The 20,833-nt window shown below is 32.1% G+C and overlaps 2 protein-coding genes and 1 pseudogene across 2 annotated transcripts; 1 reads left to right on the forward strand and 2 right to left on the reverse strand.

Annotated features, from left to right (window-relative positions):
* Positions 1 to 2,271: 2,271 nt before the first annotated feature.
* LOC147405086 (BEL1-like homeodomain protein 11) lies at positions 2,272 to 5,505 on the forward strand. Its single transcript, XM_086441221.1, has 5 exons — positions 2,272 to 2,385; positions 3,055 to 3,793; positions 4,623 to 4,984; positions 5,071 to 5,131; positions 5,236 to 5,505. Exons 2-5 carry the CDS (start codon positions 3,206 to 3,208, stop codon positions 5,389 to 5,391), a joined length of 1,167 nt encoding a protein of 388 aa, XP_086297347.1. The 5' UTR covers positions 2,272 to 2,385; positions 3,055 to 3,205; the 3' UTR covers positions 5,392 to 5,505.
* A 406-nt stretch (positions 5,506 to 5,911) lies between these two features.
* LOC147405087 (uncharacterized) lies at positions 5,912 to 9,655 on the reverse strand. The gene is made up of 5 exons (XM_086441223.1): positions 9,260 to 9,655; positions 8,352 to 8,492; positions 6,656 to 6,775; positions 6,452 to 6,547; positions 5,912 to 6,291 (listed from the first exon to the last, which is right to left on the reverse strand). Exons 1-5 carry the CDS (start codon positions 9,476 to 9,478, stop codon positions 6,184 to 6,186), a joined length of 684 nt encoding a protein of 227 aa, XP_086297349.1. The 5' UTR covers positions 9,479 to 9,655; the 3' UTR covers positions 5,912 to 6,183.
* Positions 9,656 to 12,817: 3,162 nt separating this feature from the next.
* LOC147405088 (uncharacterized) lies at positions 12,818 to 19,109 on the reverse strand (annotated as a pseudogene).
* Between the last annotated feature and the right edge of the window lie 1,724 nt (positions 19,110 to 20,833).

Genomic DNA, 20,833 nt, shown 5'->3' on the forward strand with positions numbered 1-20,833 from the left:
ATCCATTATAATTTTTTAATTATTGCACCCCTTTTTCCATTTCTTCTAATCCAAAGAAGCTAATCCATTGGATTTCTACTTGGTTAGGAAAGTTCTCCAAATTCTAAAAGGAACGATAACGAGAGTGAGAGTGATATAGAAAAAACACTCGAAGGTTGGTTCGTTGTTGGATTGCCTTCATAGTCTTGATTGACCGAATTATATGAGGGACTTCGAAACAAATTGAAACATTTCTAAAATGATACAATATTTTGAATCATGATTATAAATACATCAAATTAAATCGTTTTTTGACCATCTCTAAAATCTCTATGGCTGAATAATAATCACAGTCAATCATTTTGGAGAGCTGCTATTGGCACTCCAACTTTTACTTATTACACCCCAATTTCTTAAACTATTTATCACACCCCAATTAAGGATTAAAACACACTCATTCATTTATTACAAAGGTTTTGCTCAAATTATCATCTCAATGTTACGAAACATTGTAAGACTTATTCAAACAACTTCAATAGTTGTTTGCAATTATGATTAGGCCCATATAAAATCCTAAACTCAAAAGATAGAAATCTAGCTACAACGAAAAACGAAAGAGTTTCTAAGGGTAACCTCAACTTTTACTTATTCTCAATCATTCACTTATTTTTCTTTATTTTTAATTGGGGTGTAATAAATAAAAGTTGGTGCCAATAGAAGCTCGCTTATTTTGAGGTACGAATGATCTTGGATCAACTTGCAGAGCTCTAGTCATCTATTAAAATGGATGATCTAGGGAGACGAACATGTGAATCGACAAATGCAAATCAATCAAGAAACTATAAATTACGAAATTGAGAAATAAAATATTACCCAAGTCACAAAAGATGATTCGTGCTTCATCGATTTATAATAATCTTTGCTAGAAAAAGAAAGAAATTATTGGGTCTCATAAAAACAAAGGCACACGTCATACTCTTGTCCTTGAGGTCTAATTCACCTCTAATTTAGTGCCGAACGTATCTATGCCTCTTAATTTTGTTTTTACAATCAAAGTTTAAACCATTATTAGGAGTACAAGTTTTAAACTTTATTTTTGAAAATGAAAATGTTAACAGTAGTCCTAAGGTCCATGGCATTGGATCTTGGATCCTTGAGATTTCCAAATTGGTATATATCCCTTAGAGTAACTTAAGGACTACAACCCTTGTTTTATTCTTATTTTTTATTTACAACAAGACATCCTCATATCCTTTGGGATGAGACTAATCCATACGGTTGCATATCCAACCCTATCACAATCATTTTTATTGAATATTCATATATGTCAGGTATCGTCACATAAAGCTTTGAGGGATCCACTGACTCATCAGGGTTTGGGCCACCTCTTAGAGGATCTATACACACAAAGAAAAATTAGAAATATAGGCAGTCCTTATATGTTGGATTTGAGCATTTTCATAAAGGGCTTAGAACCCAAATTTTTTAAAATTAAAAAATATATATGTAACCCTTGAACCTGCTCATGAAGCCATTATAGAAACAATCAAATTCAATGGAGAGGGATCACCCATCAGGATATTTTGGGTGTGTAGATTTAATCAATTAGTGAGGATCAGTGGGGCCCAAGATCAGTTCTAAGTGACAGTATTTGAAGTTTTGAACTAGACCACAAGCAAGACAAATACCAGTGATGCACACTTCAGGTAACTCAGGGTACTTTGTGAGATGGCTCAGAATTCAGATAAAAAAAAACACTTTAATCTAAAGGTGGGTCCCCCTCAAAGTCCTATGGACAAAATTAATTTTAGAGAAGTACAACTGGAGATGTCAGAAGGAACAAAGATGGTAACCAATACCAAAGTATCCAATCTATCAGACCCAGAATCAATCTAACATCACTCAATCACTATCAGCACACCAACAATGACAACAACTACTCCTCAAAAATATCTTTCTCTTGATAGATTGTGATCTCAGTGCCCTCTCCATATTTATGTGTAAGGTAGATTTTCCCCAATTTGGGTTCTTTTACTGACTCACAATTTGGGTTCTTTTACTGACTCACAGGGAGACAATCTCCAGACTATGATTGGTAAAATAATAATATAAAAAAAAAGAAACCTTCCATTGCCACATCAACTTTTACTAATGCCACCCCACGATGTGTGCTAATTTACACATGAACGGGGGTGGTATTAGCAAAATTTGGCGTGGCAATAGAATCTCCCTTAAAAAAATAACCCCACTAAACTCCTTTTTTTTACAGAGAACTTTAACTTACTCATTCCACTTCTATTTAATAGGAAGAACAAGTGCAAGAATTCATGGAGTTGGTTTGAAGTTGGAACTTCTTAGAAGTTTAGGTGTAGTTTGAAGGAAAAATGTCCATTGTTTTCTTATAAGGTATTAAAATTTCTATATTGGGTTTTATTTGATTTCTTATGGACTTAACAGGGTGGTTTGTCTTATTTTCAGTTCTTTGATGAGTTTCTTGAGTGGATAAGTGTTGTTCTCCTGTTTTATACTTTTACTTGAACTTGATTGGTTTTGTTTCATTATATCATGAATGGGTCTCTAAACAGATGTGTTTTGCTTTTGTTTTGAGGTCTTCCTCTATTATTTTCATTCTCTTTGCTTAAATTAATTTTCTAGCTTTAATGTTTATTTATTACCTCTTCTAAGTATCTCAGATGCTCTATTTGTTCTTTATTTCAGTTGTTTTAGGAGCTAATTAGCATAGATTTCCTTATTAGGCCTAGCTAATCATGTCTTTTAAATGGTTTCCATATCTGATTACTCCCAAAACAAAAAAAAAATAGGACCTTGTAATTCTAGTTTAGAATTGAAAACCCAATTTATTTTGTTTCATAACTTGATCTTACCATTATTGATTCTCAATGTTAGTCATGGGAATTTTGATTTCTTGTACTCTTTCATAAGCTAAAGTTTCTCTATTAATCTCACCTTACAAAGAAACCTTCTTTGCGGATAGATTTGTTTTCTACTCTCTAGTCTCAACAAATGAATAAACATGAACTTCAAGGATTCCCGATGTTTCTCTTATGGGTGCAGGACCCCTAGTTTATGCCAAAGCCACAACACTACACAAACACCGGCTCTGATACCATTTGTAGGAGCAACAATCACTCATCCACTAATGTGTATAATGCACCACCGTTAAGATCAAGACTCAAGTGCTTTACATCAAATCATTATCTCAAACATGAATATGAGCCAGACCAATTTCGAAGATGATGAGTGTGCCACTTCTCAAACTAATGGAAGAAATACAAACCCATTGTTCCCTCAATCACAAGATTTACTTGGTACTAGTATTCAATCACTCGGGCGGCAAATTTCTAGTTTGGTAGAATTCGATCAAGCTCCAACCATATCAGAGGATTCCCAAACCTTTAGAAAACATTTGATGAATCTTCTTGAAGCATCAAATGAAACAGAACACACTAGGGATGAAGATGGTTCCTTTATAGGTAGCTCCAATGCGTCATCTTCGACCACGAACCAATCTTGCTCAACTTCGTACGAAACAGATTATTTTGCTGCTATTGTTGGGAGTTCTCGATATCTAATGCCGGCTCAGTCCTTACTTGAAGAAGTTGTTAGTGTTGGGGGCAAGGCTATCGACCTCGGTTCAGATAAACTTATTGGAAGATTAAGTTGTAATGGCAGACGAGGAGCTCTTGGAGTTTCCCCTGAATTGCAAGCAGAGTTATTGTGTAATGGGTTCTCATCGGCAACAAAAGATGAACTTCAGATTAGAATTACAAAACTAATGGCATTATTAGATGAGGTAAGTGTAACATAGTATTTAATTTTTCTTCCATGTATTCGGTCACTCAAGCTTGGTTAGTTCAAAAATGTTTTTTATGTGTTTTTTATCCTACCCATTAGATGGGTTTCAATCTAACATTTAGGAAAAGTTTCCATATTTAGAAATCATACAAATATCGATTTTAGGATGGTTTTACAGTAATTGGATATTTTCTTCTTAGTTTCGAGAGAGAGGAATAGAAGAGGAATAAAAGGCACTACATGAAAAAAGGGGTAAATTCGATGGACCTTCGTGTCGAATTTACCCCTTTTTAACGTAGTGAGGGTGTACAAGGGTTTGGGTTTGGGATTAAACTCAAGTATCTTTCTTGTAGTATTCTCTTTTGATTCTTATTGTGAAAAAGGTCAGATCACACCCCTATTATCATTTATGGAGCCTGATGATACTAGAGAAAGAAATTTTTCCAAGAGTATTTTCATAATTTCACTGGTATTATGTAACACCCCAGTTATGTTTTCATAGGTATATATTTTCAATTTCCTCAATAAAAGGGTGTAATTTGTAACTGTCAGTTTTCTCTTCATAGTGAAATCGATGTGATCTGTGGACATACCTCAATCTTGAGGGAATCACTTAAAATGTCTGTGTGATTTGCGGTTTTTTTTTTATTTTTTTATTTGTTTCTTGGTTCAATTGCCCCTATTTTCTTAACAGTCATGTGGACCTAGGCGAACCACGTAACTCTTGCCGTTCTCTTGTTTTGATATTTGTTTGTTTTTGCTATTTTTATTAATCATTTTGAACATGTAATCTCCGAAAATCTCAAGAATTACCTTTCAATGGTCAGGTTGAAAGAAAATACGAGCAATATTATCGTCAAATGGAAGAAGTGGTATCTTCATTTGAGGTGATAGCGGGCTTAGGGGCAGCCAAGTCTTACACTTCTCTATCACTTCAAGCCATATCCAAACAATTCAGCAGATTAAGAGATGCCATAATCACTCAAATACATATAGCAAATCGAGAATTTTCTCAAGATTTACCGAGAATCAACAACGTTCTTTCCCAACTTAGTCTGTTTGATCAGGAGATAAGACATACTCAAGCACCACTTCAACATCAACGACAAAAATGTGGACCGATAAGAGGGTTTCCAGAGAATTCAGTCGGGTTCCTTCGCACATGGCTTTTCGAACACTTTCTCCATCCGTAAGCACTTTTAACCTACAATGTCATTTTCATGTTTCCTACATTTTAATTCATATTTTCAACTACTTGTTATGAGTTTCTTATAGATATCCCGACGAGTTTGAGAAGCTAATGTTAGCATCACAGACAGGCCTAACCAAGAACCAAGTAATTTTCAAGCACCCTTTTACGAACCTTTGGAAATTTTTTTTTTTTTTTTAGAACGTAGGTTGATTTTTTGTAAACTATGGGTCTTGTCGTGGTTGTTTCAGGTTTCAAATTGGTTTATAAATGCTCGAATTCGGCTATGGAAGCCTATGATAGAAGAAATGTGTAAAGATGAGTGTGAAGAGCCTTCTACGGATTTGAGTCCATCAGAATGTGTTCTGACGAAAAACAAGAGTGTCTCAAATCATGCAAGAAAGTAAAGAAGAATGGAGGATTGAAAATGGGTGTGATGTTGATTGAACTTTGATGTCATGTTTGTTAAGTAGAAATGTAAAAGGAAGGCAGTTCTAATGAAGAATAAACATTATCATTCACCTTTCTTGCTCAAACCATCTTGAGAGAAGATAATTATTTTGAGTAAATTGATCCAAGCAAGCCAATCCCTTTCTCAGTAAAATTAGAAGTTAAAATCATAAGGTTCATCAAAACTCACAAAAAAAAAAAAAAAGAACTTTTCATTGTAGTTGGGGTAGTCAAGGTCCATTTTCTGTTGGTTTTCTTTTTTTTTTTTTTGGATGATTTAGATTTACCCCTTGAGTTCGAAGCCATTTCAGCTCTTGGTATATTTAAATAATTTCTCTTTGATATAGAAAAAAAAAAATTCTCACTTCATGCAGGAACCAACGATAACAATCAAAATAAAACAAATGAAAACAAGTTTGCTATGAATTTATAATCCGTACTAAGAGGACACTTTCGATTAGGAAAAAAGTTAAGACATTGTGAAAAAAAGTTACTCCAACATTATACAAGTCACAAATATAATAGATTGTTTTGAATTTCACAAAATTTCATATCTCCGAGACCCAAATCGAGCAATTTATTTTTTACTTTTTCTATCTAACATAATAAAAATGAAGAAATAAACCAAAGGATCAAGATTCATTTTAAGAAATGGAAAAGATTTTAGGATGTTTCAATTAAGGATTTGATGACAATGATGATGAAGATGATATGTAAAAGCTCTTAATCTTTCACTAGGATGGAAGACTTTAGGCTAATTTGCTAGGCCTACTCCTTTTAGATAGTTTGTATTTAACCATCTTTGCAATTTTGAAGAACCAGAAAGCACAAACCAACTGCAATCCGAGCGCCATTACCTGCAAGGAACCAATTTTACTATCAATATTAATAATGGCACGGAAGATCATTTAACATTATCAAATCAACAAGAAAAATTATTTCAAGTACTCTATCTTAGCTACATAGCTCCAATGTTCCTAAAAACGACCGAAATAGAATTCAAGATGACGACAATACCTTTATAATCAATGGGTTGTCGGCAGATAAAGTCAAGTAAGCGAGATAAGGTCCACAAATCATCCTTCCGAATGTGAAGATGACTGCAAACAAAATCTATAAAGAACCAAAATTATTGTATAAAAATCGAGGAATGAAAGAAAACCAATGTTCATTGTTTGAAACAAATCACGAAAAAAGATGGTGTTAGGAGAGAAAAATCACATCGGCTGCCAAATTAAGGTCGGTGTCCTTGTAACCGAGTTCTTTGAGAAGTTCCCTTATGTGGAGAAATGGACTAGAAATCTCCGTTATCCATAATGCCGCAACCAACTCTGACCCACACTACAAAGTAATAGAGTCGATCGATAATCGTTAAATAAGCAATAAATGAGTCTAAACATCTATAGTAGATGTTGAAGAGAAGGGGACATTATGGGTACTTGTACAAGGATCTTAGAAGAGAATTTACAAACAAATAAGCTCAAGAAGTTACTACTAGACCAAAGACATAACTACTTTCCCATAGAATAAATTCATCACAGGCCCTGTATGGAAGCTTATAAAAAAATTCCTAAGGAATACAGTGACATTAGGTAAACCGCCATTGACCGTAAGTCAATGTTGTATTTTCTTGATGATTTAACGGTGAAATTTTGAATTTTTTTTTTAAATCCTCTTCAAATACTTAAATTACTAAATCAAAATTTCAATGTTAAATCATCAAGAAAAAGCAACGTTGACTTACAGTCAAGAGGGTAAACCTAATCTTGCCTTTTGCAAGGGGTAAACCTTATATCGCTTATTTAACAGGGGTTTATTTCAAGAATACCCCAATATATACATATGGAATTTTCGAAATAGTAAAACTAATTCATATTTTAGGAAAAAAATTTAGCTTCAATAGAGGCTCTAAGGTTTGAATTCAAACCTTCAAGATCTGCTAGAACTTGTTATGTGTAGGCTGGGTAGCTCGAATTCCATTGTTGTTATTTTACTCTCTAGCCATCGAAAAATGGTCCCATTGAGTGGAGAGGTTGCTTGGGAAATCAGATATAAGCCATCATTTTGGTCTTATTTTGCATATTTCTCAATTTTTGGGATAAGGCTTTGTTGTTTTTAATTAGTAGTTACATTTGGATTGAGAGAAAATGAATTTTTCTCCCTTTCTCTTGTTTGGATTGTTAGGTAAGGGAGAGAAGAGAAAAAAAAAATGTGAGTTTCCTTTCTCTCAAAAAATGGAGAGATTTGGAGAGAAACCCTTTTAAAATATGTTATAATTCCAACTCTGTCCCAAGATTTCTTTTAAGACACTATAAAATTCCAAACCCATTCCTTTTTCTCTCCTCTCAATACAAACATGGTGGAGAGAAACTAGTTTCTCTTCTCTTAATTTAAGAGTTTCTCTTCTCTCCCATTCTCTCAATCCAAACATAGTGTACACGTTTGGATTGAGAGAAGTGGAGAGAAGAGAAACTCATTAAGAAAAGAAAAAGAAACTCATTAAGAAAAGAGAAGAGACTTTCTCTCTACCATGTTTGGATTGACAGGAAAGAACTTGAGAAAACTTTGGAATTTTAAAATATCATAAAAAGAATTAGGGATAGAATTGGAATTGTAAAATATTTTATAAGGATTTATCTCCATTTCACTCATCTTCTCTCAAATTCTTTTCTCTTCTCTCCCCACTTAACAATCCAAACAAGAGAAATGGAGAGAAACTCATTTATTTACTCTTCAATTCTCTCCATTTCTCCCAATCCAAACATAGAATTAAGGTAACTATAACGTTAGACTGAACCTGCATTTTTATCACGGAGTTCACTATTTTACATAAAGAATATGAATTATCCTTTGTCGAACAATAGACCAGACTCAAAGAAAATCAAGGGAATCAAATAGAGTAGCAAATTGAACGTACCATTTCATAAGCTAGGCTCGCCCCGATGCCAATAATGCTAACTAAATGATGGATAGAATTATCAAGAGAGAATTGTTCATCGAAGAAGCAACATATCATGTCATAAATTAAATAAGCACTTGTCAATGCAAGTGTTCGCATCTGCAAGTTTAAAGAACCCAATTAATCATCATCTCATCATTAAAGTCTTAATTATCCCAACTCTCTTACGTAAGGTCGGATTTATTCAACTATCCAACTTTATCTTACATTAAATCAACAATAAAACATTTTTATATATATTGTCAAGATTTAGTAATGAATCATAACAGTTCAAGATCATGTTAAAAATTAAAATCACCATAGTGTCAAAATCACCGTCTTAAAATTATATCTCCACACCAAATTTATTTATAACATGCCAAAACTATGAAAATATAGAGAGATTCTATTAGCACACCAACGTTTATTTATAATACAACAATCCTTTCAAAATTAAGAGGTGGTTTATATGTAGGTTGGTGTATTATATGTAAAAGTTGGTGTGTTAATAGAAGTTCTCAATCATATAAGGTGTCAAGTAACCCTTCTTTCCATTTTTTTTCTTCTCTGAAATTAATCTGATCTAATCACTCAACTTCAAAATTCAATATAACTTACTCAAACAGAACAAACCCATTAACAAAAAAACATATAAATTTAAAGAACTTCTATTGGTACATCAACTTTTACTTAAAGCACACCAAATGACACCCCCTTTGTTTTTTTTTCTTCTAAAGTCTCCCTTTTGTAGATGACTTTGGTGTCCCTTTACTCTAATTTGGTGTGGAAAATATTATTTCATTCATTGGTGTGTTATAACTAAAAAAATTTGTGTTCCAATAGAATTTCACTAAATTATTCAAGCTTAGTAGGAAAAAAAATATTACCTGCAATGATGAAGACTTTGAAGCCAATGGGCAGACAGGACAGCTCCAATCTTCCACAGAAATAGAAGCTAAAGTAACAGCCATGAGAGCATGGATTGTAGAGACAATTCGGTTGCAAGAATTGAAAGACAAATTGGAGAAAATCTTTCTAACTAATATAAAAACTATTGTCCATAAAATCACTCCCAAAACAACCAATTTTACAATGTAATCCTCCATTTAGCTTTCACAAAAAGACAAATAAGTAAACTATAAAGTGAATTTTGGGTCAGATTAAGAGATATCCTCTTCAAAGAACCATCTCATCCATAAAGAAAACCAGAAAAGTAGGAAAAAAAAAAAAAGGTAGAGAGACTTGAGTGAATGAAACTCATGAGTATTTTGAAGAAGTTTGAAATCATAGGGTACAAACATTAGATTTTAAAAATGTTTATTGATTTTTTTAGTTGGGTTGGTTGGGGTAGGTCAGTAAGACTTAATAATATCATATGAGATGACCGAAATACCCTCATATTCAATTCCTTTCAAACTGCATTAAATACACCTTAGAAGTTGAATTTTCCATAAAAGGAATTTGAGTTTGACAACTGCTATTTACACCCCCAACTTTTACTTATTATACTCCAATTATAGATTTAAATACATTCTTCAAACATGACAAAGGCTTGGTTCAAAGTACAATACTTCTTTAAACAATTTCAGTAGTTGCTTACAATTACGACTAGGCTCATATAAATTCCTTCACCCAAAAAATATGAAATTTAGCGTGCACACACACACACACACACAAAATTGAGAGAACTTCTATTGGCACACCAACTTTTACTTATTCTAAACTATTTACTTATTTTCTTTATTTTTAATTGGGATGTGCTAAGTAAAAGTTGGGGTGCCAATAGCATCTCTAAAAAAAATTTACCAAAAATACTCTCAAAATGTATTTAATGCAACTTAACGTGAGCCCTAAGGGTGCATATTAACAAAACCCTTAAAGTCGAGATAGTGGCCTTTGGTGGACACTACGTTTAACACTGAGTTGGCATAGTAGTGCATAGATAATCATAGATTTATTTTCTCAAGATACAAATTAGAAAAATCAACAATTTTATATGCACTACCATGTCAGCTGAGTGTTGTACATAGTGTCAAACTAAGACAATCCTACTTCTAAACACAAGGGTTCAATCAAAGTGGAGAAAGTTGGAATTTGGAGAAAGTAATAAATACCCCCCTCATGGGTTTGCAAGCTGTGTCATCAATGCTCTTAACTAGCAAGAGTACTTGAACATATAAATCCATGTCATGCTCCCTCTATTACAAGAAATTAGGATAAGTATCATCGGTGCAAATTCACATTAATTAATTTTTAAAATTATAAGCATGCCTTTACATTACTTACAACATTTTATAAAGTTAGATATTCATTGTGTAAAGATGTCTCTGAAAATAATAAGAACAAATATAAAAGTAAAAAAACTAATTTTAGATTAGCAAGTAGGATCGCTATATTGAGGATTGAGGGACTAATGTTTTAGATTTTAGAAAATCAAAAGAAAAAATATTTGATTGTCGAGAAAAACTAAATTTTATTGAAAATAGTTAAAAATAAGAAAGACTTGCATTTTAATAAAACTTAGGGAAAATGAATCCACCAAAACAACCTAATTAAATTTAATTCTAATATTCAAGTTCTTAAAAAATAATTCAAATCAAGAATCCAATTAATGATCTTGACTCAGAATGTTTTTCTTTAAAAATCATTGTGAAATAGGTCTAATTAATTAGTCAAATTTTTCTTCCCTTAAAATATTTTATTATCCAAGCATGACAGATAAAGAGAAATAATTGAAAAACACTTAGAATCCAAGGTTGAAGAAAAAATTATGAAAAATATAAAAAAATACTAGAATTAAATCTAACTAGTTTAATATGATTTCATCAATCTCTCTAGAATGGGAGATTAGTCAAACATGATCATGAAGACACAATAGTAAATATAAATAAAATATTATCTTTATTATTGACGAAATCCTTGAATAAAATCTTCATTTCTTCAAAAATTACAACAAAAAAAAAGTAAGAAATAAAATATAAATCTAAAATATAAAGAAAGTGAATAGAAAATGAAAAGAGATGGATCAAAGAGAAAGTCCAAAAACTAAAGAGTTAAGGTCTTTTTATAGGAAAAAATTAGGGTTGCGGGACAACAAATTTTCACCATTTTCATCTAAATTGATTTTTCTTCTTGAAATAGAAATATATTCTCTTAATTAGAATTTTAACCCCTATTTACATTATCTCATTTTAATAATCGAGTCAAATTTATGTTCAAAATGATAAAATGTGATAAAAAATGGTGAAACATGATAGATTTAGAGACTCTAACTTATCACGCATGTTTTACTAATGACAAATCCAAATAAATCTTTCTTCATGAAATATGAATTTGTTCACCTCTTAATCAATTTTTTAACCTCATTGATTTCATCTTAATTCAGTGAGTCAAAAGTTGTAGGTAAAATAATATGACGTGACAGTTTTAGAATGAAAGAAAATTTGATTCTTTCAATCCGAGACCATCAGATCTCTTGAACGATGCTTTGACTTTGAATTTGACATTGACCTTTAACTTTGACTTTGACTTTAGTAGTTTTCACACTTTGAATCTTCAAGTTTTGCCTAGTAGAAATGAACATATAATTAAACCTTCGAAATCTGTAAAAATACATGCAATTTAGTTAATAAAATATAATTTATGATGAATTAACTATTATCATGATTTCATTAAGAAATCGTACCTATAGATTAGAAAATATAGTTAAGTGCTCTATAAAATAATGGAAAAATACACATTTTTAAACACTTAATATTAGACTATCTATTTTAAATTTCTAAATATATATATATATATATATGACATCTTAAACTTATGAAAAAGAACTTATATGTTCACTCACAATCTCAACTATGTAAATGTGAAATCTAATGGTCAGGATTTATCTTAGAGATACGTAAGTATTCTTGCTATACATCTTTTATCTAATATAGTTGGATGTTACATTTACATGATTGGGATTGTAAATTATTTTTTTAATTATAAGAGCTCCCAAAAAAAGAAATAAAAAACATTTTTCAATCAACGCATGTTAAATGCAGGGATTCAGTGACCATCTATTTTCTTTTGTCTGGCAAAATTTTTATTTTATTTTATTTTTTTTATACTTATTTTGAAGAAAGAACTATGGATTCTAAAGGGTAGAGGTGTCATTTAGGCAACAATGTGGCAGTCCAAATGGCTATACATACATATTGTATTACATTAACTCAAGAGATAAAATATGATCATCAAGACATGTATTCTCATGTTACACATAAAATCCCGACAGTTGCATATTGTGTTTACACAGTCGGGATTATCTCAACCCATATTTATTGTCTCTTCTCTTCCTCCCATTTTCCAAAATATCCCTGTGTCATATGAAAGGTGTCAGCTTACCAAGTTGGTGGAAGTCTTAGAAACATAGATCCACTTGCAAGTAACTAATTTTGGCGGATCCATCATAATCCATACGTATCGTTGGAGTACATGAAGCCCATTTTGAACTTCATGGCTTCCAATCGAGCCTTTCGAGTCTACATTAGTATTCACTTATTCATGAAAATCAGGCTCTCTCTATCTTGGCCAATCCCTAAATCGACTTGGCCAAGTCAACCGGTTGGGGGTCCATATAAGGTTTTTGTATATTTAAATGGTTTTTAACAATTTAAATATCTGTTATTTGATATAAAAATTAGAGAAATTTACCAAAAAGGGAGCACCAATTTGGATTAACTCCCAAACACGAAGTATTGTTGAACTTATTTTTGAAAATGGTAATTTATCATTTTTGAAATTATTATTTTTTTACCAAAATAGTAAAAATATATATATATGAATAGTAAATTGATCATTTTTTTATACTGAAAATGCCCTTTGACATAACATCATAATTTATGTTCGTACATTATCATAAGGACCCCATTGACACAACATTAAAAAAAAAATTTACTCAATGTCAACGGAATCCTCTTGACATGATATCATAATTTATTTTTGTACATTGCCAAAAGGATTTTATTGAGACAACATTTTTTTTAAATTACTCAATATCAATAAGATCCTCTTGACATGAGATAGGAATTTATTTTTGTATAATGTCAAAAAGATCCTATTGACAAAGAACATTTGTTTTAACAAAAAAAATGAAAATCAATGTCAACGGGATCCTCTTGACCTGAGCAGATTTTTTTTTGTACAATGTTAAAAGTATCCCATTGAAAAAGAACATCTTTTTAAAAATAAAAAAAATTGTATTTTTGATATAAAAAATTACCAATTTACTGTTCTTATTTTTTTACTGTTTTGGTATAAAAAAAGTTCGAAAACGGTAAGTTATCTTCGGAATTAAGTTCAATAGTGCTTCGTTTTGGGAATTAATCAACTTCCAATGTATGTTTTGGTAAATTTGCCTAAAAATTATGCTTTCCATTTAATGTAGGAACGAATTCCCATTTACATCAAGAGAGAGTGGGCATGCACATGAGCCCATGACCATAACTACAAACCAATAAACTTTTACATTAATTTCAGGCAAAGAAGAATAGCCTTAAGGGTTGAAAAGATCCCACTTTTAATTTGTTTAGATCCACCACATCCAATTGACGGTTATAAATTCCACATGATGTCAAGTTTCCAATACTCACATTGAGGAAATTTATTATTTAAAAAATAATTCAAGATAAACTCATCGAAACATGAATCAAATGAAACAAGGATCAAGATTCATGTTAAGAAATGGAAAATGTTTTAACAATGGACAAGATATTTCTATTAAGCCATGAAATATACAAACATTTGATCTTTCAATGGGATGGTATTTCACCATCCTTGCAATCTTGAAGAACCAGAGAGCAACATTGCCTGCAAATGGATAGCAAATTGAGTTAAAGGAACAAATTTTCATATTAGTGCTTAGTAATGGTGTGGACAATCGTTTAACGATACTAAAATTACAACTCAAGAAAAAAAATTAAGTACTCTAGTCTTAGGTACATAGATCCCATCCCATGGACCTAAAACTGATCAAAATTTTCAAGAATACACTAACACCATTTCAACGGGTTTATGATAAAAAAAAATGGATTATAGAACTTTCCAATGTCTCCTTACGAAAGAATTTGGGACAAAACAAGATTTTTTGCAATCATGCTTATCGATTAGTCGAGCCTAATCCAACATAAGCTCGAAGTAATCAATTGAGATCATAGTAAATGGTGTTTCTTATTGAGAGCACAAGCACATCGACTTTAAGATAAGAGTTAAATAGCAAAGTAGGATTCATGTTTGACATTACCTTTATAATTAAGTGGGTTATCTGCAGATATAGTAAAGTAAGTGACATAAGGTCCACTGATCATCCTCCCGAATGTGAAGATCATTGCAAATGAAATCTATAAAGAACCAAAATTATTATATGAAAATCGTGGAATGACAGAAACCCATTTTAAGTGCAACATTGTTCAAAACAAATGGTGTTGAGACATAGAACTCACATCGGCTGCCAAATTAAGGTCAGTGTCCTTGCAACCAAATTCTTTGAGAAGTTCCCTTATGTGGAGAAAAGGGCTAGAAATCCCCGTTACCCACAACGCTGCCACCAAGTCTGATCCACACTATAAAGTATTTCAATCATAAACCATTGGATTCTCCTACATGCATCGTGTGACTGTCAAACTCGAACATGCTTATTCTATTAGCATAAAGAGTGCAATTCCCATGATAGTTTCCAAGTAATATTTCGGGAAATACACCTTCATAATAAGATAGATGAGAATTTGGAAGGACTGATTTCAAATATTTAAAAAAAATCACTTAAAAAGAAGTTATCTCAAGAAATCAATGAAGATTGAATTAGGTCTCAACAGGAGAATTGATGTTTTATTACCAATTACAAGTTTAATGTTGGACGCAATACTCATACTTGAAGTTATTTCGAAAACAGGACCAACACATATTCCAATTTCCAACACGTGAAGATAGATATGAATCGTTAATGGAAGGACATTTCAAGCCTCAACCCATGGTTGTGGCTCTCCATCAACATGACCATTAGGATTTGACGAAAAATGCAGATTTCCTAGAGATCAATTACAATCTTCTAGGGATTAATACACTTTCATAGGCATACATTTTTCTTGGAAAAAACACACACACGCACACAGTTTCTTGTTCTCGGTGTTTAGTTTCGTCATTGATATGGGATTATAGAATTCGAAAATCAAATATAAGTTATCCTTTTGCTCATATTTTGTGTCTTTCTCTATTTGCATTTCGTGGAAGCTCTCAATCGTCATCACTCTGAACATAAACTAATGCTTGTGAAATTTTTATCTTAGTTTTCTTTTTGTTTATGTATTGCCATTGATTTGGGTTGATAAAAATATGGTATTTGATTCATTAGTACATTACAAAAAAAAAAAATAACATTTATTTGATTAACTTTCTTAAGAACTTTAATGATTTTTTTTGGTACTCAAACTGAAGGCCCTTTCTTTGAGTTCTGAGGAAACTAAGTTTAATTTTGAGCCCAATCTGCTTTTTGTTGTGTATGAGCTATCTTGCGTTCTAATGCGCTATGCAGAGTTGCGGGGGAGCAGGGGGTAGTGCTAGAGCTTAAAATGGGTCGGATTTTATCCGAAATCCAAGTGATCCGAATCTGGCTTTTAGTGGATTTGATTTTTTGAAGTATATCTAAATTAAAAATGGGTCGGATATGGGTTAATGTCCATTGACCCGAGTCGGATATGGGAAGATGTCCCTTGACCCGGGTCAGATACAGACCCATCCCTATATCCAGATGATATATTATTTTGTATGTTGTAAATTATATTTTTATATTTTTTTAGTCTATCATTTATCAAAAAATGAGTATTAGGTGTAGTTGTCAAAACTTCCTTTCAAAAGGGTCGTCTTAAGTTCAAATCACATTTAAACCACATTTTTTAATAAATTACTTTATAATAATTTAATCAAATCTGGATATGAGTTTAATGAAAGTTTTAAAAAAAAAAAAAAAATCGGATATGGTTTGAACTATTAGGATCTAAGTCAGATCTGGATTTGGACCCGAATTAAAAATTCGGATATGAATATGGGTAGACACATATCTGGCCCAAACCCAACCCATTTTAAGCAATCTTTCTTAAAGGTTTTCTATTTTGAGGAGATAAAACACATTTTAGCAACTCCGACTTTATAAATAGAGATCTCTATAGGGTTGGAAAACTTAAGAGAAAATAGTGATTATTTTTGTTCTAATCCGTGGAAGTAGGCACACTGTCGAAACACGTATATCCTTGTGTTTGTACAATTTTTTGTCATCTTTTATATTTTATTTTTCACTCTTTTTTTATTATGGGGTTCATCATTTTATACTAAGAATACAAACTATTTGTCTACGAACAATAAACGAGACTGAAAATTTGGAAAGAAAATTGGAAGAAAATCAAATATAGTAGTGAACATACCATGTAATGTCACAGGCAATGCTCACCACCAATACCAATAATGGTAACTAAATGATGGAAAGAATTATCAATTTTGAAGTATTCGTCGAAGAAACAACATATCGTGTCATAGATTAGATAAGCAAGGGTGACTACCAGTGTTTGCATCTACAAGTTTCAAGAGCTCAAAATCAACATCTCATCGTTAACGAATTCTATTCATTTATCCAATTTTATATAGCGCCATGTCGTATCTTAATTCAACAATAAAACATTTGTGTTGGGTCTAGACCATCATCTCAGGGGCGGAGCTAGTAAGAGCTGATGGGGGCAATTGCCCCCACAAAACTTTGAAACACCCCTATATTTTCAACTAATTACATGCCCCATTTGTCCCCACTCCCTCACCACTTTCCCCATTTGCCCCCACACCCTCACCTCCCTCCAATTTTTGCCCCCACAGAACTTTAAGACACTCCTATATTTTCAACTAATTACACGCCCCATTTGTCTCCATTCCCTCACCTCTCTCCCCATTTGCCCTTACACTCTCATCTCCCTCCCATTTTTGCCCCCCATATAATTTTCAGACACCCCTATATTTTCAACTAATTACATGTCCCATTTGTCCCTACTCCCTCACCTCTTCAATTTTTTATTGATGATATTGCCTCTTGATCGGGACTTCTCAAATATTAATTAGAAATGACCTAAATATCATTTTCTTCAATTTCTAACTAAAAACCTCTTAATTTCTCCCTAAAACCATTCATCTTCACTAAACAACTAATCAGAGTTCTCCTCCACAACAGGAAAATCATAGATCCGCCCCTGTCTCTATCTTATTAATGTTTTATAAGTTTCATCAGAATACTTTTTTAATTAGTTGGATAATTCAAATCAAACCACACATCCAAAAATGCATTCAATGTCTTGGATTATAAGCCACAAATCTGCCTATGGATAATTACATCACTTTCATTTTTCATTTTATTATTTTTGAAAACGTTAGATTCCAACTCCTCCATCAAACAAACAATTGAAACAAGAGGAATAATGAATATTTCCTAAAAATCAATATTGATCGCCTAGGAACCAATACAATTTTTTTTTCTAGGGGTACATTTTTCTTGAAAACCTATATCATCTCAATCGTCTGTTTGACGAAGAGCCTCAACGTGAGGCTAAACTTTTATTTGAAAATATGAATAACATGTCCCATTTGTCCCCATGAACCTTTGAGACACCCCTATATTTTTAACTAATTACATATCCCATTTGTCCCCACTCCCTCACCTCTTCAATTTTTTGTTGATGACATTGCGTCTTGACTGGGACTTCTCAAATATTAATTGAAAATGACCTAGCCATCATTTTCTTCAACTTCTAACTAAAAACCTCTTAATTTCTCCTTAAAACTGATCATCTTCACTATACAACTAACCATAGTTTGCCCCCACTACAGGAAAATCCTGGCTCCGTCCCTACATCATCTCAAAACTATATTTCAAACACAAACCTTTCTTATAGCACAAAAAAATGAAAAGATATTTATGAAAACATGCACTACTTTTGCTCTAATTACGATTTGGGCACTCTATTCATTTTATTTACAAAAACGTGCTTGTGGTACACTATTCACTTTTACACATCTACAAACTCGTAAGTTTAAACGTGATGAACTTACAAATTCGTAGATATTAAAAGTGACGAACTTAAGAGTTTGTAGATACGTAAAAAGTGAACAATGTTAAAATGAACAATGCGCTGAAACCGGAATTTCAGCATATTCAATGCACGATTTGGAGATTCACTGGAAATGAAATTAAGAGACCTTCTATTAACAGGCCAACTTTTACTTATAACATACCAATCTAATGTAAACAATCAGATGTTTTTTTCAAAAGGATTGGTGTGTTGCAAGTAAAGTAAAAGTTGATGTGCCAAGTTACACCACTAAAACAAACCCATTAACCAAAACAAAATAATATGATCTAATCACACAACAAGTTCAAAAATTCAATCAAACAAAACAAACCCATTAACCAAAAAACAAGATAAATTTATTCAAGATTACTAAAAATACCTGCAATGGTGAAGACTTTGAAGCCAATGGACGGACAGGGCAGCTCCAATCTTTGACAGATATGGAAGCTAAAACAACAGCCATGGAAGCATGGATTCTAGAAACAATGAGATTGAAGGAGTTGAAAGAGATGTTTAGGAAAATCTTTCTAACTAATATAAAAACTATTGTCCATGAAATCACTCCCAAAAGAACACATTTCACAATATAATCCTCCATTAATCTTTCACAAGAGAACTAAGTAAAGTTTTAAAAAAAAAAGTGAATTTTGGATGAAATAAAGTTTGAAATAATTGGGTACAAACATTGATCACTGTTCTTTATTTGTTGAATTTCATTCTAGTTTTGTAGTTGGGTTTATAATTGGAGTGGGTGAGGGGTACCTTCTCTGTTTATAACTTTTTTTGGGTGATTTAAATCTACCCCTCTAGAGTTTGGTGAATATTTGAGATAGGCCTCTGACCAAAGTCTTCGACCAGAAGATTATAAGAAAATGACTGAAATACCCCTCAGCTTCTATCTCTTAGCATATAAACAACTCTTGAATTTTTTTTTTCTAAAACATCAATCGCTTTGAACCTCTTCATAAGAGCATCTCCAACCCACATCTTCAAATTTTTCCATCAAACTAACATCTTCTTCAAATTTGAAGATGGAAATCCACTCCAAAGTCCAAACTACTTTGAACTTCCATTCACTTTAAAAAAATAAAATTCATTGAGAACAAAAATAGTATTTAAAACATGTTCATGAAAAGAGATTATCAAAAATGACAATTATAAAAATAAAAGAGACAAAATAGGTATTTAAAAAGGTGAATAGTGATTTAGCTAGAACTTTCAAATTCCACCCCCTCCCCTCTATATCTCAAGGTGTGAATGATGATGATGTAGAGGGGTTAACATAAAAAATGTAAACCGGTTGGGATTAGGTTCAGAGGTCTTCATTTCTATATTTAGAGTTTTGAAGATCGATTGGAAATAGTCTAAGCAATCCTTGAGTTTTTTGTACAAAAACCTTGATTTCTCCATTAAAAAGTATTGTCGTCTTCAACTCTTGATTTATTTGACTAGGTAATCTAACCTCATCTTCAACTTAGACATGAAGTTGTTGTGGGAACAATCAAAGAATATTTTTTCGTTTTTGAGGAGGGGGTTTGTTGGAATGAATTTTTTTTTTTTTTTTTTTTTTTCTCAAGTAGTCTGGTTAAAGCATTATGTCATCAGTTTCAGAACCCAAGGGTATCTCAAATATACACAAAAAATTAGAGGGATACATCAAAATTATTATTTTTCAAAAACTTATAAGTACAAGAAATCAAAAACCACTGGAGAAAGAAACCAAAGACAATATATTTTAACAAGAAATTGCATTTCGAGATATGGTTTTTGAGACATAAATCGAAGATATCCTTTCTTTAACAAACAAAGGCCCGGGATTTATTTACTTAAGAAAAAAGGGTAATTTAGACTTGCCCCTTTATGTTTTGGCCAATATAAGAGACACCCTTATGTTTACAAACTGATGACATGCCCTTGACTTAAGTATTCTTTGAAAGATTAGATGTCCTCATTCTCTACCTCTGGTCTAAAACTCCTTGATTTTCTCTTAAAAATCAGTAACCTTTAAAATGGATATACAGTTTTACCATCTTCACCTTAAGATCCGATCTTTATCAATCTTCAAACCTCAAGAATAAGATAAGATTTTTTGAGGAGTATATGAATGAATTTTTTGATAGAAAAATCAAGAATTTTCATAAAAACATATGGGGTGGGGGTAGGGGGGTATGTCTAAATAATCCTAAAAGATTTGAGTCCAGAAACACATACGACCCCAACCATATAAAGCACAAATGGAATTTATACATATCTCAAGGATAAGACTTGGATTTCAACCTTACATGTATATTTTTTCTCGAGTTATTTTTCGCTAATTAATAG

The sequence above is a fragment of the Akebia trifoliata genome, chromosome 4, assembly GCF_017979445.1.
Source record: "Akebia trifoliata isolate Shusen 1 chromosome 4, ASM1797944v1, whole genome shotgun sequence".
NCBI classification, from domain to species: Eukaryota; Viridiplantae; Streptophyta; class Magnoliopsida; order Ranunculales; family Lardizabalaceae; genus Akebia; species Akebia trifoliata.